The following is a 27625-nucleotide window of genomic DNA, read 5'->3' on the forward strand; positions in this document are numbered from 1 at the left end:
GACATAAGACTCAGTCCAGGTGGTCTGGACCTGGCACCAGAGACCCCACCTTATTTCATGCCACTTCCCCCCTCATTCTCCATGCTTTAGACACACTGGCCTCCTTGAAGCCACCAGTCCTTCGGGCTCTTGCTCATGCTGCTCCTTCTAGAAGAATCACTCTTCCCCTCACCTACACCATTCTTCACATCATCGGTTCCTGAATCTCCTCAAAGCATTTCCTGACCATGCCATGCAGATGGACTATTTACACTGCCCATTGTTCTTTCCTATCACAAGATCTAATTATTTATTAGTCTTTATCACAACTTGTAATTAAGTGTTTTTTTTCTGCCTCACCCCCACAAGACTATAAGCCTGCCTTCTGAGGGCAGGACTGTCTCTTCCATTTATTGTTACTTATCCAACATCTAGTACAGTAGGTGGAACATAGCAAGTTTCATTATACATTTGTTAAATGAATCAGTGACCATTTGGAAAGCTTCCCAGAATTCAGTTTGGTCTCAGACCTCCAAGACCACAGTGGCTCACCTTGTACATACGGCCCCATCTCTGGATGCTCTCTGACACGCAGAGTGTAGGACTTTTTTTGATCAGATTGCTTCAGCAGATCCCGTACTCGTTCATTATAGATTTCCAGGAAACTAGAGGCATGTAGAACAAGGCACATAATCAGATTTTGGAAAATATTGACATATTCACAAAATTACATTTTGAAAAAAGGCAACATAGTTAGATTTGGGAAAAAAGTGGAGAAAACACTAAGCCAAGAACCAGAGGGCCCTAATTCTTAATCTAGTTCTACCTCTGACACTCTAAGACCTTGACCATGCCAGGGTTCTCCCTTGAGTTTCTTTCTACGTGTGCACAATTGTGTTGCCACATTAGCTGTCATCACTTCACAGTCGTAGGTTTACAATGTCAGTCCTGATTCAAATTTAGCCTTCAAGAGGCTATTTCAGCATGGTTTTGGGGTATGCTGTCACCAGCCTATACCTTGATCAGGCCACCAGAGCACAGAGTTTACAGGCTTGTTTCTTTCTTTCTTTTTTTTTTTTAAGGCACTTTTTTTTTTTAAGATTTATTTATTTATTTGTTTGACAGAGAGACAGCCAGCGAGAGAGGGAACACAAGCAGGGGGAGTGGTAGAGGAAGAAGCAGGCTCCCAGTGGAGTAGCCTCATGTGGAGCTCAATCCCAGAACTGTGGGATCACGCCCCGAGCCGAAGGCAGTCGCTTAACGACTGTGCCACCCAGGCGCCCCTACAGGCTTGTTTCTTAAGTGATTTTTCAAACATGATCTTTGAGCTCTAACTGTTCTTTTTTTTTTTTTTTTTTTTTTTTTTTTTTCCCCTGTGAAGGCATCTTTAGGGCCACTGCTAAGCAATGAGGAGAGCTAAATGAAAAAGATTCTGGTCCCTACCCCTAATTTAAGTAGGACAGTTCTCATTTTAACTGTTTTATACACTGGGATTCTGTTTAAGATATGGTCTATCTTATAGGTACCTGCTGGTATTTTATTCCTTTTTAAAATAATAACATAGCTACAATTCTTAATTAAAAGCAGCAAAGATTTTGTTAAATAAGAACACAAACTTCTCACAGAAGTCTTCCTCATCAGAACACAGATGTTTGCCTGTGAAGCCAGAGGCCATAAAAAAACGCCTCCTGCTCAGACGAACTCTGTGCACACTCTTCTTATAAATTGTTTCTCCTTCTTTCTCAAATTCGAACACAGGATGCCCAGATGCCTCTCAGAATAGTGGCTCCCAGATTTCATGGACAAAGAACATTTAATATATATGTACATGTTTACACATACACACACACATATACAGGCCTACAGATTTTTACTTTGCAAACTTAAAAAATGTATAAATACTGTTTACTATCATTTTATTTTTTAAAAGAGCATTTATTTTTGGGGGGTGATGAAAATGTTCTGGAATTAGATAGTAAGGATGATTGGACAACCTTGTAAATATAAAAAAGATCACTGGGGGCGCCTGGGTGGCTCAGTCGTTAAGCATCTGCCTTCGGCTCAGGGTGTGATCCCAGGGTCCTGGGATCGAGCCCCACACCGGGCTCCTCTGCTGGGAGCCTGCTTCTTCCTCTCCCACTCCCCCTGCCTGTATTCCCTCTCTTGCTGGCTGTCTCTCTCTGTCAAATAAATAAATGAAATCTTTAAAAAAAAAATCACTGAACTATATACTTCAAAAGTGTGAATTTTGGGGCGCCTGGGTGGCACAGCGGTTAAGCGTCTGCCTTCGGCTCAGGGCGTGATCCCGGCGTTACAGGATCGAGCCCCACGTCAGGCTCCTTTGCTGGGAGCCTGCTTCTTCCTCTCCCACTCCCCCTGCTTGTGTTCCCTCTCTCGCTGGCTGTCTCTAGCTCTGTCAAATAAATAAATAAAATCTTTAAAAAAAAAAAGTGTGAATTTTATGGTATGTGAATTACATCTCATGTTTTTTTAAAAGGACACTAAACCCCCAAAAAACAGAATACAGAAAATTAATGGTAATTGGGCAATGGGTAACTGTGCACCAACATTTTCACTACAGACTGGTTAAAACTTCATATCCGAGTAGCCAGCACTGTCTCAGAACTAGAGTTTAGGAACTACTGAACCAAAGAACAACCCAGCAGGAGCTAGAAGAGAAATTCCAAAAGATAGTATTAAACTGTAAAGAGAGTGAAGAAAAGGAAACTGGGTATTTACCCCAAAGATACAGACGTAGTGAAGAGAAGGGCCATATGCACCCCAATGTTCACAGCAGCATTGTCCACAATAGCTAAATTGTGGAAGGAGCCAAGATGCCCTTCAACAGATGACTGGATTAAGAAGATGTGGTCCATATAAACAATGGAATATTACTCAGCCATCAGAAAGAACGATCACTCAACATTTGCAGCAACATGGATGGGACTGGAAGAGATTATGCTAAGTGAAATAAGTCAAGCAGAGAAAGATAATTATCATATGGTTTCACTCATTTATGGAACATAAGAAATAGCAGGAAGATCAGTAGGAGAAGGAAGGGAAGAATGAAGGGGGGGTAAACAGAAGGGGGAATAAACCATGAGAGACTATGGACTCTGGGAAACAAACTGAGGGCTTCAGAGGGGAGGGGGGTGGGGGACTGGGATAGGCCAGTGATGGGTATTAAGGAGGGCACATACTGCATGGTGCACTGGGTGTTATAAGCAAATAATGAATCATGGAACATTACATCAAAAACTAAGGATATACTGTATGGTGACTAACATAATAAAAAATTATTATAGAAAAGGAAACCAAACAGCCAGGGCAAGCTGGACCACAGGAAACAACTGTTTGTTAAGCCTAGGGATAGGAATTAAGTTTCCTACAACCCAGATATCTAAGTATGTTTCTCATCTCCCTATACTGCAAAATATTTCTACTGTAGCTTTCCTCCATTCCTCTGGATTACTCTTGAAGCAAAGACAGGACAGCTGAACATGCCAGAATTTGGAGTGGAAACAGAAATATTTTAGGTCCCAGAGCCTGAAATGTTCTTACCTTACTTTTATCCTACAAGAGGAAGGCAGTGGGGCAGAGTCCTCCTTCCTGATGAAGAGACCCTGCACAAACCAGAGGATTGGAGTTTCACTGAAGGGAGTGTACAAAGATCTACTCTGAGAGAATCTAGTCAAAATAGAGTCTATACCTCACATATCCGTGGCGTTAGCCCAACAGAGGCCTGGAGAACAGAAGAAATGAAAGCATTACTGTTCACTCACAGTGAAACTCTCTCGCAACACCCAGAAACCAAGGTTGGTAGGGGACGGGCACATGGGCTCCCTGCACTAGCCTCTTCACTTTAGGCAGTTTCACTGGTGGTATATAGAAGACTATTCGCGCGGCTCTCAGGAGACACTCATGGGACGAAAGTACCAGCTGAGAGGCAGATCATCACCATAAAAAGGAAAAGAAAAGATAACAAACCCAGATACCTGCTTTCACACAATAAAAGTTATATCCTTCTTGGATAAACCTGTTTTCCACTGTGGTCCCTCCCAGAACCTTTCATTTCCTATACACACAGGAGACCGGGTGTTTAAAATACACATTTAGGGAAAAGTAGCTTCTTTTTTCATCTTGGGTCCACTGCTAACTTGTACATACGTTAAAGGTTGTATACCCTGGTTTAGTGGGGATTTTCTTCTTTTGATTTCAAATATATAAAATCACGCTAAACACGGACACAGTAAGCAATGAGCTGAGCACAAGGTAGCAGGGATAATCTTTCAGGAGGCAAAGTGTCCCAGAGAATGTCCCTGTGTAGTGTTATTTGTCACCTGCCACATGGTTCAACTCACCCAGATACTTCTAAACCTAAAACAAAGAGGTATGCTTAAGGCCCGCTACCCTCCCAATGTTCCAGGACAAAGTAAGGCTCTCATAATCCTTCACACTTTTTAAACCTCCATCCAGTAGCTGGTTCTCCTGCTTCTTTCCAATGCTCAGATCTAACACACATAGCCCCATTTCTGTACAGCCCTAAGCAACACTTCAGATTCAGTCTGGGGCTTGTCCACACCAAAGGTGTTAAAAAGCTTCATGTGATGAACTTGGAAATGATATGAGAAATTCAGAAGGACTGACAAGGTCAGCTTCATCAAAGGGAGCTGTATAATTCTAAGGTTCTTCAGGGTTTAATAAAGAGGAGCTAATTATTCAAAGTTCACCTTTCAATTAAAGGGCTGAGAAACCCATTCTTAATCTAGAAGAGAGCCCATTAAATCCTATTACAGTTGACTACTAAATTTGCATTCTTTCTCTCAGTAACAAGGACAGTGTGAGATTCAGGCTTGCTGTGGCAATAGAAAGCGATCATATTCCAATACCAATACTCACTGGGGTCCCCAGCATGGTGTATGTCTTTCCAGAGCCTGTTTGTCCATAGGCAAAAAGGCATATGTTGTAGCCTTTAGCTGCTCCAGACAGTACTTCAGTCCCCAAATCCTGGAAAACCTGTCACAACGAAAGTAGAAAGCATGTCATTGTAGTCCTCAGATTGAGAGACCATATCATTTAAAAACTTACAATGTCTAGAATTGCACAGAGCATACAGTAAGCACTTTAAAATATATATGAATGAATAAATTTTCCCTAGCAATCTTTTTTCTGAAACTGAATTGATTCTTAGGAAATTATAGGGAATTTACAGTCATATCTGTCTGAAACACTTTATAATATTTTTAGATTAAAAACAACCCAAGGTGGGATACCTGGGTGGCTCAGTCAGTTAAGCAGCTGCCTTCGGCTCAAGTCATGATCCCAGGATTGAGTCCTGTATCAGGATCCTTACTTGGCAGGGAGCCTGCTTCTCCCTCTGCCTGCAACTCCCCGTCTGCGCGCGCGCACTCGCACGCTCTCTCTCTCTCTCTCCCTCTCTGACAAATAAACGAAATCTTAGAAAAAAGAACAATGTTTAAAAAATAAATAAATAACCCAAGGCTCAGTCAGAAGAGCATACAACTCTAGATCTCGGGGTCATGAGTTCGAGCCCCACACTAGGTATGGAAATTACTTAAAGAAAACTTTAAAAATCTTTAAAAATAAATAACCCAGAATAGTGATGTATGGAATTGATGAATCACTATATTGTACACCTGAAACTAATATAACACTGTGTGTCAACTAACTGGAATTAAAAACTTAAAAAATAATCCAGTGTTGTACTTATACATTTTTTAAAATTTTATTTTTATTGAAATTCAATTAATTAACATATAGTATATTACTAGTTTCAGAGGTAGAGTTCAGTGATTGATCAGTTGCATATAACACCCAGTGCTCACTACATCACGTGCCCTCCTTAATGCCATCACCCAGTTACCCCATACCCCCACCGACCTCCCTTCCGGCAACCCTGGCAACCCTAGTTCGTTTCCTATAGTTAAGAGTCTCTTATGGGGGCACCTGGGTGGCTCAGTCAGTTAAGTATCTGCCTTCAGCTCAGTTCATGATCTCCGAGCCCTAGAATTGAGCCCAGTGTCAGGCTCTCTGCTCAATGGGGAGCCTGCTTCTCTTTGTCCCTGTGCCTGTCACTCCCCCTGCTTGTGCTCTCTCTCTCTCAAATAAATAAATAAAATCTTAAAAAAAAAAAAAAAAGTCTCTTATGGCTTGTTTCCAAAGGTTGATGTTGTTGAGGTTAAGACCATTTATGGATCTATTGACCCGTCCTCTCTCCAAACTTGTGGTAATCGTATAGGAAAATAGGGCTGGAGTTTGTTATTTAAAGAGAGAGCATTTGTGTAAAATATATAACTTAATGGAGCCTGGACTTGGGAAAGTGCTTGAAATGATTTCTCTTCCTCTAAACAGCTACCCATAGTTTAATCATTAAGAACACATGTTTTGGAACTTTCTAGGTTCAAAGCCTGGCTCCTTGGGCAAGTAACGTTACCTCAGTTTCCTTACCTATGAAATGGGGATTTTAAAAAAGCACCTAAAACTCATTGGGTTTTTGTGAAGATTAGCTGTTCTAATATATGTAAGGCCTTTAGAACAATGTTTGGAACAAAGTGAGCACTAATTAAATGAAAGTTTTTCTTGTATTACACTTTATTTTTTCCACTTTTCTGTATAAGGACTACTCAGTCATCTTTCTTTCTGATACCCTCACCTATTTTAAAAAGAGCTTTGCACTTATTTTGGAAAATAGACACCTGAACACAGATACCACAGTTAATACTTACCAACTTCACATAGATAACTTTTGAAAAAATTTACTTTAGATCCTACTAAAAATTTATTTTAAAAAAGCCCTTCACAAACCATTAAAGTGATAAATCACTGGGGCGCCTGGGTGGCACAGCGGTTAAGCGTCTGCCTTCGGCTCAGGGCGTGATCCCAGCGTTATGGGATAGAGCCCCACATCAGGCTCCTCTGCTATGAGCCTGCTTCTTCCTCTCCCACTCCCCCTGCTTGTGTTCCCTCTCTCGCTGGCTGTCTCTATCTCTGTCGAATAAATAAATAAAATCTTTTTTAAAAAAGTGATAAATCATTAAAACTCTTCATATTTTGAAGGTTTTTGCTAGAGCCTAGGGATTATTTCCCACCTATAAATATGAAAATCATGTCATTTACAGGAAGTTACGTATCCAACAAAATATGTTAAGTTCTTGGCCCTTAATACTTTTCCACAGGAAGTCTTCATATATATTTTTTTTCTGGCTTCTCTTTTTTTTCTATTGTGGTATATTGGACATAACACTATATTAGTTTCAGATATAAAACATAATGATTGGATCTGGTATTTACATATATTCAAAATGATCACAAGTCGTTAACATACATCAGCATACATAGCTACCAATTTCTTTTATCATGGTAAGAACTTTCATGATCCACTCTCCTAGCTGCTTTCAAATATGCAATACAGTATTATTAACTACAGTCTCCATGCTGTCAATGACATCACCATTACTTACTCATTTTATAACTGGAAATGTGTAACTCTGACCCACACTTTTTTCTATTATAAAATGAAGTTGCCATTATAAAGTAAGATTTCACACAGAAAAGAAATTCTTATCAGTTTTTAATGTATCTAAAGGAATATTTATGAAAAAATGGCTTAAATTCTATGATGTATTTCATTTAAATATTAAATATTACTTATTTCTCTTGATCTATATATCCATTGTTAAAGAAAAAGGATTCAACTAGAAAACTTTTTCCCTTTTAGTAAAAGTGCTACCTAATGCAATAATAGATATCTTTACTGACAGGAACAATATTTGAGTATCAACTGTGAGAATTATTTTTTATTATATAAATAATGTAATAAAAATAGAAAAAAAAACCAGAAAATGCTGATAAACAAAAATAATCCCACTGTCTAGAGATAACCACTGTTAACATTTTGTCGTACAGCTTACTCTTTCAGACTTCTGTTCTATTCCTAGATAATACTGAATGTCCCATCTAGGTCTTAAATTCTGACATAAATATAGCAATTAGGAATACTTGAATATGATGAGAATACTAAACTTAGTTGTTTTACTTTATTATCTTGTTATAATCATTTATGATATGCATAGTTTTCCTTGTGTTTATGGCTAGACAACAAATATTTTTTTTATTTTAAAATTTCTCTTTAATTTTCTAAGGGAAAGGTATGCTACAGCCCCACCCATCAGGTATCCAAGTCTAGCTAAGCCACAGCCCAGGCTCTGCTGTCCACTTGGCAGGCACTACCCAAAGTGCAAGCAAGGTGTCTAGGAAGGGGGAAAAAAGCCTCATCTATGTCACATTTGCCAAAACAACCCCACAAAGTGTCAGGAAACACTGTCCACTCTTCCTAAATGTCAAGTAAATTCTGGGCTAGTCCCTCAATCCCACTGTGGGTCATTCATCTTTGGGTCTCTACCCAACATAAATGTTTACAGATGGTCCATTTCCATTGTAAGCCTGGCCAGAAGTTAATCATCATTTGGTTCCTAGTCCAAGTAAGGACCAGATACCATCCCTGGTCTTTTGTAGCAGATTTATCTAAAGGAAACTGGCAACAGCCTGTATTTAACTTTAACAGATGAAATTAGATTTCCTACTTGGCTTCTCCATATTATAAGGTCAAATACAGAGATTTATGTCCCACATTTATTCATGTTGTGAATGTACACATAACACTAAATACCATGGAAATTGTTCTTTAAACACTACACAGGGAACAGGAAGAGAAAGAAACAATGGAAGTTCTGAAATGCAAGTAAACACAAACAAGGCCAACTGAAACCTATGCCATAGCCAATGGAGAGAAAGAAGAATCGATATTCTGAAAGAAACTAGTCTTGACATGGGCAGGTCTCAGAACTAGATTTCTCTTCACCTTGGGAAGCAAATATTTATTAAATTCCTAAAAGGGCTCTACCACTGCAGGGGCACAGTGAGAGATTTGAAAGACTTTTAAAACATTGTCTTGGTTCAAAATGAGCTTACCATATATGGTTGAAGAGACAGATCATGCAGTTAGTAAAAAGTTCAATACTAGTACATAGTAAAATACGAATGAAGGGTAGATATAAACATATTTGAGAAGGGAAAATGATTGTGGGCTGGAGATGTTAGAGAAATCCTCCTAGCAGAGATGGCACTTGATCTGTGTCTTAGGCATGTTTTCAGAGAAGTCCCTTCTTTTAATTACATCCCCAGATAAAGGCCTCTACTTTTTTTTTTTTTAATATTTTTTTATTATGTTAGTCACCACACAGTACATCCCTAGTTTTTGATGCAAAGTTCCATGATTCATTACTTGCATATAACACCCAGTGTGTACTGGGTGTTAAAGGCCTCCACTCTTTTTTTTTATAATAATATTTTTTTATTATATTATGTTAGTCACCATACAGTACATCCCTGGTTTTTGATGTAAAGTTCCATGATTCATTAGTTGCATATAACACCCAGTGCACCATGCAATACGTGCCCTCCTTACTACCCATCACCAGCCTATCCCATTCCCCCACCCCCCTCCCCTCTGGAGCCCTCAGTTTGTTTCTCATAGTCCATAGTCTCTCACGCTTCATTCCCCCTTCTGATTACCCCCCCTTTCTTTATCCCTTTCTTCTCCTACCGATCTTCCTACTTCTTACGTTCCATAGATAAGTGAAACCATATGATAATTATCTTTCTCTGCTTGACTTATTTCACTTAGCATTATCTCCTCCAGGGCTGTCCATGTTGCAGCAAATGTTGAGATTAGTTGCATATAACACCCAGTGCACCATGCAATACGTGCCCTCCTTACTACCCATCACCAGCCTATCCCATTCCCCCACCCCCTCGGCTCCTTCCACGATTTAGCTATTGTGGACAATGCTGCTATGAACATTGGGGTGCATATGGCCCTTCTCTTTACTCTTAATCAAGAATGACCTCAGGACCCCACCACAAGATCTAAAATGTATCCTTGTCATTTTCATCCTTCAGAAAGTCAGAGTTCTGGCTGAAACAATAAGACAACTAGGTCACTTTACTCTGAAAAACCTTTGGACCTCCATTTGCCATCTCTAAATATCTGGCTCCCAACCTTGGAAAGTTCATGCCTAGACCCAAGATCTCCCACCACAGGAACAACAAACATCCAGGGAAGTAGTCCCAGAAACAGCTAAATAAATCTCTCCCTATCCCTTCATTCAGGTTACTTTATTTGAGCAAGGAGGTCTGGGTACCAAAAGGATAGACATCAGCAGCTACATATTGTTATCCTCAATGGAAGGGTCGCACTGGTATGGCCCATTCACATTATGCTACCCTTTAGTGGTATGAAAGTATCACTTCCTAAAATGAATACTACTCTGTGGCAAGATAAAACAGCATCTTTCTGGAGTTTCTGCTTGGGTTTTGTAAACTAGCCCTCTTCTCACAATGCCCTGTAAGATAACATCCAAGAGATCCCTCCTGAAGAGGGAAAAGGAGGAGATAGAAGGGCTGCAATTTTTTTTTATTTTAATGGTTTTTATTATATTATGTTAGTCACCATACAGTACATCCCTGGTTTCTGATGTAAAGTTCGATGATTCATTAGTTGCAATATAACACCCAGTGCACCATGCAATACGTGCCCTCCTTACTACCCATCACCAGTCTATCCCATTCCCCCACCCCCCTCCCCTCTGAAGCCCTCAGTTTGTTTCTCATAGTCCATAGTCTCTCATGCTTCATTCCCCTTCTGATTTTTTTCTTAACCATGACACAGGACTGAAGAATCTCCCAGAGTGGCCCCACTTAAGATATCTCAAACCCTATAGCTACTGTCATCATTACAGAACTAGGGGGCATTTGGAAAAGACCAAAGCATTCAGCCTTTATCTAACTGAACTCATTATATTGCTTTAGTCAGCAGAAAGAGGAAAAATAAGGCTGAAATATACATGCATTTCTATCTCGCTTTCTTCTGTCTCCTCCAAAACTGTACTTATTATCTGTAATGTAGACATTGTAATTTAATATCGCAATATGTTATCAGCACTTCCAAATCAGTATTAGTCCACATCCCTAAAGAAAACTGGAAGAACTACCCAAATGCTACTGCTGTGCGTATATATTTTCATTGTAGTTTTCCATCTTTCTACAAATATGTTTTATATGGTTGCTACTCAGAGTATATAAGCTTTTGTGTACTGCTTTTCATTCCTACATTCCTGAAACACTTAAGCATTTTAAACATTTCTGTTATTCATTTTCACAATTACAATTTTATAGATTCATAACTCACACAACTATCCTAAAGAATTAACAATTGACTGCTTTCTTATTCTCATTCCAACATGAGATGAATTAAACCCAAAACTCCCATTAAGAAATATTAGTAGTGGGGTGCCTGGCTGGCTCAGTTGGTAGAGCATGCAGCTCTTGATCTTGGGGGTGTGAGTTCGAGCCCCATGCTGAGTGTAGAGATTACTTAAAAAAAAAAAACTAAAAAAAAAAAGGAATATCAGTAGCAACTAGTGCTACCAGTTTATAACTGCAATTCAAGATCAATTATTTCCAGTTGTAAGATAACGCAGAGAAAAAAAAAAACAAAAGGAGATTTCACAATTTTTAAGCCTTCAATTTCCAAAATTCTTTGAATTCAACTCACCTTAGTCAAGTACCCCTTACCCTGACATAAATTTGCAAAATGGGGTGGGTTACTTTCTTATTTGAATAGAGTTGCCACACATTACTACATTACTTTCAAGTGTAAAACTCAATTAGACAAGTTTATACATTAAGCTATGCTCACCACAAGTGTAGCTACCATCTGTCATTGTATAATGCTATTATGATATCATTGATTATATTATTTATGCTATGCTTTTAACTCCTGTGATTTATTCTTTCCATAACTGGAAGCCTGTATCTCCTACCTCCCTTCACCTATTTTACCCAACCCCCCCCCCCCGCTCTTTCCCCTCTGGCAACCATCACTTACTTCTCTGTATTTATAGGCATGATTGTGCTTTTTGGTTTTCACTTGTTTTTTTTTAAGTTCCACATATGAGTGAAGTTATATGGTATTTATCATTCTCAGGCAACATATTTCACTTAGCATAATACCTTCTAGGTCCACCCATGCTATTGCAAGTGGCACAATCTCATCCTTTTTAATGGCTGCATAATATTCCACCGGATATGGTTTTATACACACACACACACGTATACACACAATGTACACACACACACACACACACACACACACACACCTACCTACATTTATTGCATTATTTACAAAAGCCAAATTATGGAAGCAGCCCAAGTGTCCATCAATACATGAATGCTTACTATACAGGAATTAAAATTAAAAAATTAAAAAACTCATAGGGGTGCATATATCTTTTTGAATTAGTGTTTTTGTTTTCTTTGGGTAAATACCCAGTAGTGGAATTACTGGATCATATGGTAGTTCTATTTTTTAATTTTCTGAGGAACCTCCATATTGTTTTCCACAGTGGCTATACAAATTTATATACCAAGAGTGCATGACGGTTTCTTTTTCTCCACATTCTTGCCAACACTTGTTTCTTGTGTTTTTTATTTTAGTTATCCTGAGAGGTGTGAGGTAATATCTCATTGTGGTTTTGATTTGCATTTCCCTGATGATTAGTGATGCTGAGCACCTTTTCATGTGTCTCTTGGCCATCTGTATGTATTTGAGAAAATGTCTAGTCAGGTCTTCTGCCCATTTTTTTTTTTAAAGATTTTATTTATTTATTTGACAGAGATAGAGACAGCCAGCGAGAGAGGGAACACAAGCAGGGGGAGTGGGAGAGGAAGAAGCAGGCTCATAGCAGAGGAGCCTGACGTGGGGCTCGATCCCATAACGCCGGGATCACGCCCTGAGCCGAAGGCAGACGCCTAACCGCTGTGCCACCCAGGCGCCCCTGCCCATTTTTTAATTGGGTTATTTGGCTTTTTGGTGTTGAGTTGTATAAGTTCTTTACATATTTTGCAATATTAACCCCTTATTGGATATACCACTTGTGAATATCTTCTCCCATTCAGTAGGTTGCCTTTTCATTTTGTTGATAGTTTCCTTTGCCATGCAGAAGCTTTTTATTTTGATGTAGTCCCAATAGTTTATTTTTTGCTTTTGTTTCCCTTGCCTGAGGAGACACACCTAGAAAAATGTTGCTATGGCTTATGTCGTATAAATTACTATCTGTGTTCTCTTCTAGGATTTTTATGGTTTCAGGTCTCACACTTAGGTCTTTAATCCATTTTGAATTTATTTTTGTATATGGTATTAGAAAGTGGTCCAGTTTTCCCAACACCATTTATTGAAGAGGATGCCTATTCCTCATTGTATATTCTTGCCTCCTTTGTCATTGGTTAATAGGCCATATAAGTGTGGGTTTATTTCTGGGCTCTCTATCTGTTCCATTGATCTATGTGTCTATTTTTGTGCCAGTACCATACTGTTTTGATTACTACAGCTTTGCAGTGTATCTTGAAATATGGCATTATGATACCTCTCCAACAGCTTTGTTTTTCTTCCTCAAGACTATTTTGGCTATTTGGGGTCTTTTGTGGGTTACATACAAATTTTAGTACTGTTGTTATAATTTTGCGAAAAACGCTGCTGGTATTTTGATAGGGATTGCACTGAATCTACAAATTGCTTTTAGTAGTATGGACATTTTAACAATATTAATTCTTCCATTCATGAGCATGGAATATCTTTCCATTTGTGTTATCTTCAACTTCTTTCATCAGTGTTTTATAGTTATCAGAGTACAGGTCTTTCACCTCCTTGGTTAGGTTTATTCCTAGGTATTTTATTCTTTTCGGTATAATTGTAAATGGTATTGTTTCCTTTATTTCTCTTTCTGCTACTTTGTTATTAGAGTATAGAAACACTACCAGTTTCTGGGTATTAATTTTGTATCCTGCAACTCTACTGAATTCATTAATCAGTTCTAGTAGTTTTTTGGTGGAGTCTTTAGGACTTTCTATGTATAGTATCATGTCATCTGCATATAGTGACAGCTTAACTTCTTTACCAATATGGATGCCTCTTATTTATTGTCTTGAATGCTGCAGTTAGGACTTCTAGTACTGTGTTGAATGAAAGTGTTAAGAGTAGATATCCTTGTCTTGTTCCTGATCTTAGAGGAAATGCTTTCAGCTTTTCACCATTGAGTATGATGCTGGTTGTCAGCTTTTCATATGTGGCCTTTACTATGTTGAAGTATGTTCCCTCTAAACTCACTTTGTTGAGAGCTTTTATCATGAATGGATACTGAATTTTATCAAATGCTTTTTTTGCATCTACTGAGATGGTCACAGGAGTTTTATTTTTCATTTTGTTGTTGTGATATATCTAGCTGATTTTCAAAATACTGAACTATCTTTGCACTCCTGAAATAAATCCCACTTGATCAGGGTGAATGATTCCAATATTTTTTGAGGATTTTTGCATCAGTGCTCATCAGGGATACTGGCCTGGAGAGAGAGAGAGAGAGAGAGAGAGAGAGAGAGAGAGAGAGAGAGAGAGAGAGAGAAGTGTTTTTATCTGGTTTGGTATTAGGGTAATGCTGGCCTCATAGAATGTATTTGAAAGTTTTCCTTTCTCTTTTATTTTTTTTTGAAACAGTTTGAGGAGAATAGGTATTAACTCCCTTAAATGTTTGACAGAATTCACCTGTGAGGCCATCTGGTCCTGGACTTTTGTTTTTTGGTAGCTTTTTTTTTATTATTGATTCAATTTCATTGCTAGTAATCTGTCTGATCAAATTTTCTATTTCTTCCTGATTCAACTTTGGAAGATTTTATGTTTCTAGGAATTTATCCAATTCTTCTAGGTTGTCCAATTTGTTGACATATAAGATTTCATACGATTCTCTTATAATCTTTTGTATTTCTGTGGTGTCAGGTCTCTCTTTCTGATTTTATTTGGGTCCTTTTTTTTTCTTGATGAGTCTGGCTAAGCATTTTATCAATTTTGTTTATCTTCTTCATTTATTCCTGTTCTGATCTTTAGTATTTCCTTCCTTCTACTCAACTTGGGTCTTGTTTGTTCTTTTTCTAGATCCTTTAGGTTTTAAGGTGAGACTGTTTATTTGAGCTTTTTCTTGTTTCTTAAGGTAGGCTTGTATCACCACAGATTTTCCTCTTAGAACTGTTTTTGTTGCATTGGTTGGGTTATTTTTAATCAGCTCCATCCAGCACTCAAGCTCTCTCCTCCCACTCTCATCTTTGAGCTGTACACTGTCAGATCAGAATCAGTGAGAACACATGGGTTTCAACAGAAAAAGATACCGAAATAGATATGATGTAACTGCATGAGTGTGTGTGTGTACACACAAATGTATCATCCCTAGCTTTGTCTAACTCTACTGAGAGAACCTGGGAGCAGTGATACCCCAACAGCAATGACCACACCTACCACCCAGATCTCATCTTCTAAATATCATTTTCTACTAATAGGAGCAATTTGAGCATCATAACAAGCAATGATAATAACAGACTGTAATTCACCGAATAAAATGGGGAACCACAAATTAATACACATATAATAAATAATTTGAAAATTTGACAAGGAATGGGATATTTACATAGTAAGTACCCCTCAACAAAATATTGATTACAAAGAGGGGAAAAGAGTAACTTTACAGTGGAGAAGACTGGCAGATGCCACCTTAATCAAGTAATCAAAGTGAACTCTGTGATATTCCTACCAAAATGTATATCTGAATCTAACCATGGAGAGACACTGGACAACCAAATTAAGGAACATTCTACAAAATAACTGGCCTGTAATCTTCCAAAGTGTCAAGATCATGAATATAAGGAAAAACTGAGGAACTGTTCCAGACTGGATTAAACTAAACATAAGATGACTAAATGCAACAAGTAATTCTCAAATACATCTTTTTGGTATAAAGAGCATTACTAAGACAATCAACAAAACATGAATGGGGTCTAAAGATGAGATGGTAGTAATGTAACACTTTAATTTCCCAATTCTGAAGTTGCATTGTGGTTATATTAGAGAGTGTCATTTTAAGAAAATACTCAATTACTTGGGGTAATTGGACATCAGGATGACAACTTTTCAGATGGCTCAGGAATAAAGTTTTAAATGTACTTGCATCTTCTCTAAGTTTTTCATTTCAAAAAAAATTTAAGTTTATAAAAAGATGTAAAATATAACATCATATACATAAACACAGAGGGATAGAAGAGTAAAGATGTAGAACTTTTTTGTTTTTTTAAGATTTTATTTATTTGACAGAGACAGACACAGCGAGAGACGGAAAACAAGCAGGGGGAGTGGGAGAGAGAGAAGGCAGGCTTCCTGCTGAGCAGGGAGCCCTACACAGGGCTCGGTCCCAGGACCCTGTGATCATGACCTCAGCCTAAGGCAGACACCTAACAACTGAGCCACCCAAGCACCCCAAGATGTAGAACTTTTAGAATATGTTAGAAATTATGCAACCATCAACATAATATAGAGTGCTATTTATTTATTATGTTATATATGAACCTCATGGTAACCACAAACCAAAAACCTATAATAGATACACAAAAAATAAAGACAAAGGAATCCAAGCATAATGTTGAATAAAGTCATCAATCACAAGGGAAGATCAAAAGAAGAAAGGAACAAAGGTAGACTACAAAAACAACCAAAAAACAAATTAACAAAACAGTAATAAGTACATACCTATCAATAATCACTTTAAATGTATATGGTCTAAATGCTCCAATCAAATGACATAGGGTGACTCGATAAAAAATAAGAGCCATCTTAATGCTGCCTATAAGAGACTCACTTCAGACCTAAGACATATACAGACTGAAAGTTACAGGATGGAAAAAGATATTCCATGAAAATGAAAGTGAAAAAAAAGCTGGGGGAACAATACTTTTATCAGACAAAATAGACTTTTAAAACAAAGACTGTAACAAGACACAAAGAACGCCATTACATAATGATAAAGGGATCAATCCAACAAAAGGATATAACACGTGTAAACATCTACACACAGGAGCACCTAAATATATAATGCAAATATTAACAGACATAAAGGGAGAAGCTGACAGTAATATGCTAATAGAAGGGAACTATAACACCCCACTTGTTTGAATGGATAGATCATACAGACAGAAAATCGTAAGGAAACAGTGGCCTTGCATGACATATTAGACCAGATGGACAGCTATATGCAAAAGAATGAAACTGGACCACTTTCTGACACCATACATAAAAAAAACTCAAAATGGATTAAAGACCTAAATGTAAGACCTGAAACCATAAAAATTCTAAAAGAAAACGTAGGTAGTAATCTCTTCGATATTGGCCTTAGCAATATTTTTCTGTATCTCCTTCCTCACGCTAAGGAAACAAAACCAAAAATAAACAATTGGGACTACTTCAAACTAATAAGCTTCTGCACAGAAAAAAAAAATCAACAAAATGAAAAGACAACATACTGAATGGAAGAAGATATTTCCAAATAATATATCCAGTAAGAGGTTATTATCCAAAAAACCATAAAGAACTTATACAACCTAATACCGAAAAAGCAAATAACCCGATCAAAAACGGGCCAAGGACCTAAATAAACACTGCTCCAAAGGAAATATAAAGATGGACAGAGATGCTCAACATCACTAATCATCAGGGAAATGCGAATCAAAACCACAATGAGTTATCTCACACCTGTCATAATAGCTAGTACCAAAAAGACAAGAAATAATAAGTTTTGGTGAGGATGTGGAGGAAAGGATGTGTAGTGCACTGCTGGTGGGACTATAAATGGGTGGAGACCCTGTGGAAAAAGCTAGGGAGGTTCCTCAAAAAATTAAAAATAGAAATGCCATATGACCCTGTAATTCCACTTCTGTGTATCTACCCATAGAAAATGAAAATACCAAATTCGAAAAGATATATGAACCCCTAAGTTCACTGCAGCATTATTTACAGTAGCCAAGATACAGAAGCAAACTGTGTCCATCAACATATGAGTAAATAAAAAAGAGATATATATTATACAATGGAATATTACTCAGCCATAAGAAAGAATGAAATCTTGCCATTTGCAGCATCATGAATAGACTTAGAGGGTATTATGCTAAGTGAAGTAAGTCAGACAGAAAAAGACAAATACCATATGATATCACGCATATGTGGAATCTAAGAATCAAAACAAATAACAAAAAACAGACTCAACAGAGAACAAACTGTTGGTTGTCAGAAGGAAGGGGGTTTAGCAGATGGGTAAAATAGGTAAAGAGGCATGAGAGATACAAATTTCCAGTTATAAAATAATTTACAGGGATGAAAAGTACAGCACAGGAAATATAGTCAGTAATATTGTAATAACTTTGTATGGTGACAGATGGTAATCACACTTGTGGTGATCATTGCATAATGTATATAATTGTCAAATCACTATGTTGTATATCTGATACTAACAAAATATTGTATGGAACCCTACTACCAAAAAATAAAGATTTTGGCCAGTGGGGAGGGCGGGGGGCTTCATAAACACAAATGGATGAAGCCAGACCAAGACAACCCTATGGGAGGGATATCCCTCAGATCTCCTGCTAGGGCTTTCCACTGACTCAAGCCAGAGGCCAAGAGAGCCAATTATTTAGTCCAACAGGTCATCCTTGGGGCAGAGAGTAAGGTGGAAAAGGTTTAAGAGTTATCTTGAAGGGCAAAAGGAAGATATCCAACAGGACCTAAAAGAGGAAAGGAATGCTGGCTGAAGAATCTGGCCAGGCTTTATGAAATAGGGAACATGTGTACTGAGTTTCAAACAAGGATTTTCATGATGGGGATGAGTTTCAAGGTGGCATGAACAACACTATGTGAAGCTGTGAGTAACGACAATGTGTGGCTGTTTAGGTGAAATCTGAAAATCAGATACATTGGGAAATAAAACTATTTAAGTATTGGGGCCATGCTAAGGATCAGGTTTTATTTTCTTTCATCTTAACATATACTGCATTATTTATGGCAGAGTCTCAAGGAATATGATAGATGAGCCATTGTTATACCACAAAAAATCAGCCGCACAAGGACAACCAAGCAGGAAAGAAATTAAGAAACACACAGATAATCCTCAAATCAGAGGAAATCAAAACTGACATTATAAACTACTCACAAAACAATGAAAAGAACATATCATACGAATGAAAGACAGCAAAATCCATGATTAAAGAATAACTTTTTGTTCATACGTTATTTTCTTGACTTTCTCCACATCTTCCTTTAGTTCTTTGAGCATCTTTAAGACAATTGGTCCATAGTTTTATTTAGTATATCTGCCTTTAGGTCTTTTTCAGGGACAGTGTCTATTGATGAATTTAAAAAAAAAAAAAATTTTAAGTAGGCTCCATACCCAACATGGGGCTTTGAACTCACAACCCTGAGATCTAGAGTCACGTGCTCCACCAACTGAGCCAGCCAAGTACCCTGATGAATTTTTTTTTTCCTTTGAATAGGCCACACTTTCAGGTTTCTCTGTATGTCTTATGACTTTTTATGTTGAAAACTGAACATGTGTCATCACTTCTCAGCCTTTTGGCTAAGATCAAGTGAAAACTGAACATTTGAATCTAATAATGTAGTAACTCTGGAAATCAGATTCTCTCCTTTCCCCAGGGTATGCTGTGTCTTGTTATTCTTTTTGCTTATTGGTTTTTTTTGTTTTGTTTTTTATTACTATAGGCTGTCTCTGTGCTGAGGATCAGCCTGCCATGTAAACTTAAGGTTTTGGCCGGTCTTTTCTGAGCCGTTCCCAGGGCATGCATCGTCACTTCCTAATCTTCCCCATGTATGTAGGTGTTTTTAAATGCCCTGGTCTTTAATGTCTGATTGCCAAATAGGGAAAAACAGAAAAATGAAGTGGGAGTAGGGTGGACAGTTGTCACTTTAAATCCCCAGAAGCCACTTTGGCTGGATGGGAACAGACTTGCAACAATGGGAATGGTGCAACAACAATGGCTGCCCAACTCTTTGCAACTCTGTGATCGCAAGCAGGAATTAGCGATCAGCACAGACTCATGATATTTGGAAGACAGGGTCTTTTTTCTACCCGACTCCTGCAGGCTGTGTGCAAGATGCTCTAGGACCAGTGCATAGCTGTCTGTCATGTGGCTGGGTATAAAGAATGGTAGCTGCTACTGTGCTAAGCTGAAATTGATGGAAATTAACTGCAATTTATCCTCCAAGTCTTCCTCTGGAAGTTGCAAACCCTCAATAAACTCCAGAATTTCAAAAACCATTACATCAGACAGATCTGGCCAGTGAAATCCCTGTCTAGGTAGGGAAACAGAATCCTGATGCTTCCTTACTCTGCCATCTTCCCAGACTCCTCTCCTCCATAATGATTCTTGAAAATACAATTAGTATCCCCATATTCCCCTACTGAAAACTGCATCTACTTAAGTACATAGGAATCTCTTTTATTCTTGAATCCATTAACTATGATTGACCCAAATTATCACCCTACAGATGTACTTTTCCTTTTAATTTTCTGAAAACAAACAGAAATATGTGAAATAATGTTAAATTAATCAAAGAATCTAATAAAATCAAGTGAAAGAATTTAAAATTATTTATTCAAACAATATTTGTAGAGTGCCTACTAAGGTAAAATACTGTGCTAGGCACCACTCCCATTGTTTAGAGATAGCTGTAGGCTTACTTTGCACAATGAATACTTCATTAGGAGTGTTTTATTCAGGGGTGCTTGGGTGGTTCAGTCAGTTAAGTGTCTGCCTTCAGCTAAGGTCATAATCCCGGGGTCCTGGGATAGAGCCCCAAATTGGGCTCCCTGCTCAGCGAGGAGCCTCTTTCTCCCTCTCCCTCTGCCTGCTGTTTCCCCTGCTTGTGCTCTCTCTGTCAAATAAATAAATAAAATCTTAAAAACAAATAGAAGTATTTCATTCAAAGCCAGGATTTTACATCCATATAGTAACATTTACTAAGCAATTATTTTGTGTTAGGCTCTCTTCTTAGCACGTTAAATGTTTTTAATTTATTACTCCTCACAACACATTTATGGGATAGTTACTATTATTATCATTCTCTAATTTTCACTAGGTATTTAGTACCTAGTACTAAAAAAAATCCAACAACGCATAAAGAAAAAGCTAACCCTGGATTCCTTTCCTCACCCCTAATTCCACTCATTCAGGTGACCAACAGGAAGCCTTCAGGAACTTAGGCAGGGAAGGATATATCTAACAGGTATGTCCTCCCATACCTTTCTCCACATACAGAAGGATATATAGTTCTTTGTTTTTTCTGTTTTCACTGAACTAGACACATACAATACACATCAACCTGCAGCTTGCTTTTTATCATATAATATACCATGAACATTCAGGTTATTTGCTATAGATATAACTTTTTCTTTTTTCATGCATACACACCACAGCTACAGTTACACAAATACAATTTAAAATAATTGGGATATCACTCATGCTGTGGGGGATATGGTTTATTTCCTTTTTATTTACTTTCCTCTTCCCCCTTCCTTTTTCCTTCCTTCTACATTAATCTCATACCTTCAGGTAACATGTTAACGACTGGCATCATTTCTTGTTCTTCCCAGTCATAACACATACACACACACACTTACATATTTGTGGGTTTTGGTTATTTTCTTCCTTTTTAAAAAAATTTATTTATTTGAGAGAGTGAGAAAGGGAGCAAGAGAGAGAGCACAAGCATGGGGAGCAGCAGAGGGAGAGGAAGAAGCAGACTCCTCCCTGAGGAGGAAGCCTGATGCAGGGCTTGATCCCAGGACCCTGAGATCATGACCAGAGCCAAAGGCAGATGCTTAACTGACTGAGCCACCCAGGCACCCTTGGTTACTTATTTTAAAAATGGGATGTCATTGGGGGGCGCCTGGGTGGCACAGTGGTTAAGCGTCTGCCTTCGGCTCAGGGCGTGAACCTGGCGTTGTGGGATCGAGCCCCACATCAGGCTCCTCTGCTATGAGCCTGCTTCTTCCTCTCCCACTCCCCCTGCTTGTGTTCCCTCTCTCGCTGGCTGTCTCTATCTCTGTCGAATGAATAAATAAATAAAATCTTAAAAAAAAAAAGATTTAAAAAATAAATAAATAAAAATGGGATGTCATTGGGGCTCGAGGTGGCTCAGATGGTTAAGCATCTGCCCTTTTTTTTTTTTTTTAAGATCTTATTTATTTATTTGTCAGAGAGAGAAAGAACGTGCACAAGCAGGGGGAGCAGCAGGCAGACGGAGAAGAAGCTCCCCACTGAGCAAAGGAGCCCAATGCGGGACTCGATCCTAGGACCCTGGGATCATGACCTGAGCTGAAGGCAGATGCTTAACTGGCTGAGCTTCCCATTCGTCCCAAGCATCCGACTCTTGATTTTGGCTCAGGTCACGACCTCAGGGTCATGAGATCAAGTCCTATCCTCCCACAATTGGGCTCTGCACTGGGCATTGAACCTGCTTAAGATTCTCGTTCCCCAGCCCAGCAAATATCTCTCTCAAAAAAAATTTTTTAATAAAATGAAAATTAAAAAATAAAAATGGGATGTTATTGTTATTATACACTTTGTTTTTCTCAGTCAATATCATCTCATGAAAATTCTTCTAAGTCACCTGCAATATATTCCATTGTATAAACGCACCAAAACTGATTCAACCATTCCCCATAGGAATGGGCAATCACTTTGTTTCTATTTTATCCCTACTAAAAGTGTTTCAGTAAATATCCTTAACTATATATCCTTATGTACTGATGTTTTTATTTTTTATAGAGTAAGTTTCAGGAATGGGACTGCCAGGTCAAATGGTAAAATATTTCTTATTTTCATAAATATTGACAGATTGTTTTCCAAAAATTTCTGACAATGTCTGAGTATCTATTTCCACCAGCAATCAGTATTACTGCTCTTTTTTTTTTTTTACTGCTCTTAGTTTGAATGATGTAAACTCATATCTCATCATTATTGTAGTAACAATGAGTTTGAACTTATCATTTATTTTTTGCCCATTTGGATTTGCTCTCCTAGAAAGGGCCTATTCATATCCTTTGCCCATACAGGATTGTTTTTCTTTTTCTTGTCAATATTAAAGACGTCTTAGTGTATTATTTACAGCAGTGCTATATCTACCAGATGCATTGCAAGTATTTTTTTCTCCAAATCTATTGACTTTTAAGTTAAAATACTTTAATTATAGGTTTATAGAAGAACTTAGCAGAAAGTAGAGTCCCCATGTACCTCTTCAGCTCTCTCTCCACTTCTCAGTTTCTCCCATTAAAATCTTGCATTACTGTGCTATATTTGTCACAATAGGTGAGACAATATTGATATATTATTATTAGCTAAAGTCCCATAGTTCAAATTAGGGTTCCTTCTTCATGTTGTACAGTTCTATGAATTTTGACATATATATAGTGTATAATCACATGTATTCATCATCACAGTATCATACAGAATAATTTCACTGCCCTAAAATGCCCTGTATTTTGCCTAGTCATTCCTTCCTCCTTCTCCCCAAAGTGTCATACACTTGGAATCATAATATGTAGCCTTTTTAGACAGGCTTCTTCCACTTAGTAATATGTATTTAGGGCTCTTCCCTGTCTTTTCATGATTTAGTAACTCATGTCTTTTTTTAGCGTAGAAGAATATCCATTGTCTGGATGTATCACAGTTTATCAGTTTACCTATTGACGGACAATTTTGGCTGCTTCCAAGTTTTGGCAATTAATAAAGCTGCTGAAACATTTCAAGCACAGGTTTTTGTGTGGACGTAAGTTTTCAACTCCTTTGGGTAAATACCAAGGAGCATGACTAACCAAAGGCAACTGTCCTCTCATCTTGCACCATGATCTCCAAGAATCCATGCATTCCAATCTTTACCTCTGGGCATTCCAAAACAGTCCCCACCTCTGTATGAAGTCCTGTACCAGCTTCCTCTATTAGAACTGCAACAAAGCCTCCCCTGAACTCTCTGGGCCCTGTCAGCTGATCCCATAGCTATTGCTGCCTTTTTTAAGGTAAAGAAAAGGGTGGGATTTAATTGTTATTTATGGGACATTGCAAGACAGAAAATTCCACATAGAAATAAGAAACCCAGGGGCACCCGGGTGGCTCAGTCATTAAGCATCTGCCTTCGTTGGGCTCAGGTCGTGATCTCAGGTTCCTGGAATTGAGCCCCGTGTGGGCTCTGCACTCAGTGGGAAGTCTGTTTCTCCCTCTCCTTCTCCCTCTGCCCCTCCCCCAGCTAATGCTTTCTCTCTCTTCTCTCAAGTAAATGAATAAAATCTTTAAAAAAAAAAAAAAGAAAAAGGAAAAGAAAAAGAAAGAAGAAACCCATTGAGAAGAAAGGCTACATACAGGAGTGAGAGAGAGATAGTTGGAACTATTCAAGTATAGTTTTGTCATAAAAAGTGCTACAAAAACAAACAAAAATTTTAAATATTTTATTTATTTATTTGAGAGAGAAAGAGGGAGACCAAGCACGAGAGAGAGAGAGAGAGAGAAGTAGGTTCCCCATGATCAGGGAGCCTAACGTAGGACTCAGCACAAGAACCCTGGGATCATGACCTAAGCCGAAGGCAGATGCTTAACTGACTGAGCCACCCAGGCACCCTACAAACAAAAATTTTTAAAGTTCTTAGTAGAAAAACAGTAAGACAGAGGCTTAGTCAGTTAAGTATCTGCCTTTGGCTCAGGTCATGATCTCAGGGTCCTGGGATCAAGTTCCACATCAGGGTCCCTGGTCAGCGGGGAACCTGCTTCTCCCTTTCCCTCTCCCTTTGCCCCTCCACCCACTCGTGATCTGTCTCTCTCTCAAAAAAATAAAATCTTAAAAAAAAAAACCAGTAAGACAAATTTATACCAAACATAGAATTTATGTCTCGGATGTATAATCTAAAAGTTAAAGGCCCCAGGAGTGCCATCCTTAACTTGGTTGGGTGGTTTCTGGCACAACATTTTTATATTCTTCCTCTGTAGGGAAATACTTCTCAATCAAGCTTAATGAAGCTTTGTACACAGACTCATTTTCATAGTTTTGTAGACCTTCAATTTTGTCAAAACCCCACATTATTCAATCATTATACTAGTTTCTCAATTTCACCTTGTTTCTCAACAGCTTGAAAGATACATAAAATGGCATCCAGAATCACCACTGTCACCAGTCACAACTGGCAATTCAGTAGCTCCTAGAAGCTTCCCAAGTCGGGGCACAACTCCCATTTTCACAACCATTTCAATCTGTTCATTTGGACCATCTGGTAAGGGAGAAAATGGCCCAGCAGGTATCTTCTAATACTTTTGGATCATCATGAGGCAGGAGATGAACTCAAGTAGGAAAAATCTGCTGAATAGCATCTAATGGAAGTGCATGGTTTTTTGTTTTTGTTTTTTTTTTTTTTGAAGATTTTATTTATTTATTTGTCAGAGAGAGAGAGAGAGAGAGTGCACGCACAGCAGGGAGAGCAGCAGGCAGAGGGAGAAGCAGGCTCCCTGCCAAGCAAGGAGCACAACGTGGGACTCGTTCCCAGGACCCAGGGATCATGACCTGAGCTGAAGGCAGATGCTTAACCGACTGAGCTACCCAGGCGTCCCAGAAGCGCATAATTCTTGTTGCAACAAAGGTCTGAATGAGTCCAGGTAAGGTGTTGCAAGTAACCACATGTTAAATATAACATATTAGGAATTGTAAAAAGTGCCATCGTGGATCAAATGCACCATATTTGTTAACCAAGTCTTGGAAAACTGAACCATCACCTGCAATGTTTCCTAGAGCCCACTCAGCTTGTGCACTGATGTGATGAGAGGATGCCAACAGAGAATTAAATGCTGGGATAGCATTCTATCTACCACAGCCTGGGTCTGTTCTGATATCCTAGAAGCAATGTTTGTGAGCACTGAACCAGATAACTGAAGGAGACTCCCATCAGTTCTGCCCAAGGATGCAAAGCGTGGAATCAAACCAGCCCAGAATATGTTGTCTATGGTGGGCTGTTTTTCCCTAGAAAACCATTTCCTAGCAGCCTGAGTAGCTTGGAGCTGGCTTTCCAGATCTGTGCTATTTATGCCTTTGACAATGTTATCAACAGACCAATTTATAGTGCCCTGGTTGCTGCAGTTTTCTTGCAGTGGAGAAGTAGCGACATCAAGAAAAGAGCTTACATTGCTCCTTTCAGCATGTGGTTATCCTTCTTAGCTTTCCTCAGATTCACATGACCTTTTATTTGGCACCACCTCATTTCTGTACTATCTTTCCCCTTGTTCTTGATGTTAAGGCAGGCAGCTGCTGAATTGGCATTCTCACTGGTGGACATGGTTATGAGACAAACATATCTCTACCAAATGCAATTCTTTTTTCATCCTTATCAAAAGATAAAAACAGAAATTCCTGCCTGTTTCTAGGCAGTCCTTCAGTCTACTTATCTAGGGCCTTTTTTGTTCTGGGGGGAAAAAAAGTAAAGAGAAAGAAAATTGCACATAGCAGCAGTACTCCTATAGTGCTAATAAATACACATTATCATTTATACACACTTACACGCATGGAGAAACATAAATTCATATTCCCAGTCTAAGCCCTTGCTTCCTAAAGGAACCAGGAAAATTGAGCTTTGAGATCACCAAAACACACATCTTTGTTTATACAAGATTTTGCTATTCTAACAATGTTGTTTTGCTAAAGAATGTTCACATGGACAGCTGTCTGAATGGCATGTGAGATCTGGTAGGTCCCATATGCAGTTGTCCTACCCTCTGGACATAAGCAAGGAATTCCTAGAATAGAAAGATGGATATCTAGATCTACTGCTTCCCTTTTCCTTGCAAAAAGATAGATTCATTAGACAGGATCTTGTGAGAAAAGATGAAAGATGGCTTTACTGGAAAAGAGTCCAAAGTTCTTTCCATTCCCACAGCCTCTTCTAAAAAGACAACCACAAGTGGCTCCTTGATCACAATTCGCCATGTTTTCTGTCATTTGACCCTGCCTTCCAGGCCCCAACTAACTGGACCCCACGCAAAAGCAAGCACATTCAGCATGGGCCTAAGAGACTCTCAGCATTAGGTGACCCAAATAAGAATGCTAATAGGGTGTGCCAAATTGGATACAGACTAACTGGCATTATCAACTCTGTTACTGAGACAGAGCTACCATCAGCCTCTTACAGTTACTGCTGAATTCTGAGCCATAACAAATAATATTGCAGGGTCACGTGGCTAGCTGTGTGACTGCTAACAGTTTCCAGTTTCCTATTTCCCCACATAATTTTACATTCATGACACATTCTGTGAGATGATTTGATCCCCTCCTTCCATGCAGTCCGAGAAAGCCCTATCACAATGCCAAGTTCAAATGCCAACAGCAACAGGTACTAAGCAGAAACACTGAGCAGCAGTCACATAAATGGACCTGTTAGCAGTTTGTCCAACTGTTGGCCTGGACAAAAACAATGCCAGTGGCAATATGGAAAGTAGTTTGATTATCAAAGCTGAGGGAGTCTTTGCTTAGTTATAGGCAGAATCCAAGAATAGTAAGCTGTGTCACTGACTTAAGGACAGCATACAAAATAAAGGGAGATTGGAGATCCAGGAGAAGGCTTTCATTCTATCAGGTAAGAAGTTCCAAGAGCTAGGA

General features: G+C 38.6%; 1 protein-coding gene across 10 annotated transcripts in view; it reads right to left on the bottom strand.

Annotated features, from left to right (window-relative positions):
• STARD9 (StAR related lipid transfer domain containing 9) overlaps positions 1 to 27625 on the bottom strand; it is a 128255-nt gene that overhangs the window by 72450 nt on the left and 28180 nt on the right. For 7 of the 10 annotated variants that reach the window (XR_004625699.1, XM_034661077.1, XM_034661078.1 and 4 more), the window contains 4 exons: positions 4879 to 4995; positions 3689 to 3721; positions 3541 to 3602; positions 532 to 644 (listed from right to left, as the gene is read on the bottom strand). Coding sequence is in view for 9 of the 10 variants with exons in the window: in XM_034661077.1 (XP_034516968.1) it covers positions 532 to 644; positions 3541 to 3602; positions 3689 to 3721; positions 4879 to 4995 (325 nt within the window). In the remaining variant the exon portion in view is untranslated. Of the gene's footprint in view, positions 1 to 531; positions 645 to 3540; positions 3603 to 3688; positions 3722 to 3761; positions 4842 to 4878; positions 4996 to 27625 lie in introns of those variants that run through there. The other 3 variants (XM_034661079.1, XM_034661080.1, XM_034661081.1) reach the window with 2 other exon arrangements.

Source organism: Ailuropoda melanoleuca, chromosome 5 (assembly GCF_002007445.2).
Source record: "Ailuropoda melanoleuca isolate Jingjing chromosome 5, ASM200744v2, whole genome shotgun sequence".
Taxonomy (NCBI): domain Eukaryota; kingdom Metazoa; phylum Chordata; class Mammalia; order Carnivora; family Ursidae; genus Ailuropoda; species Ailuropoda melanoleuca.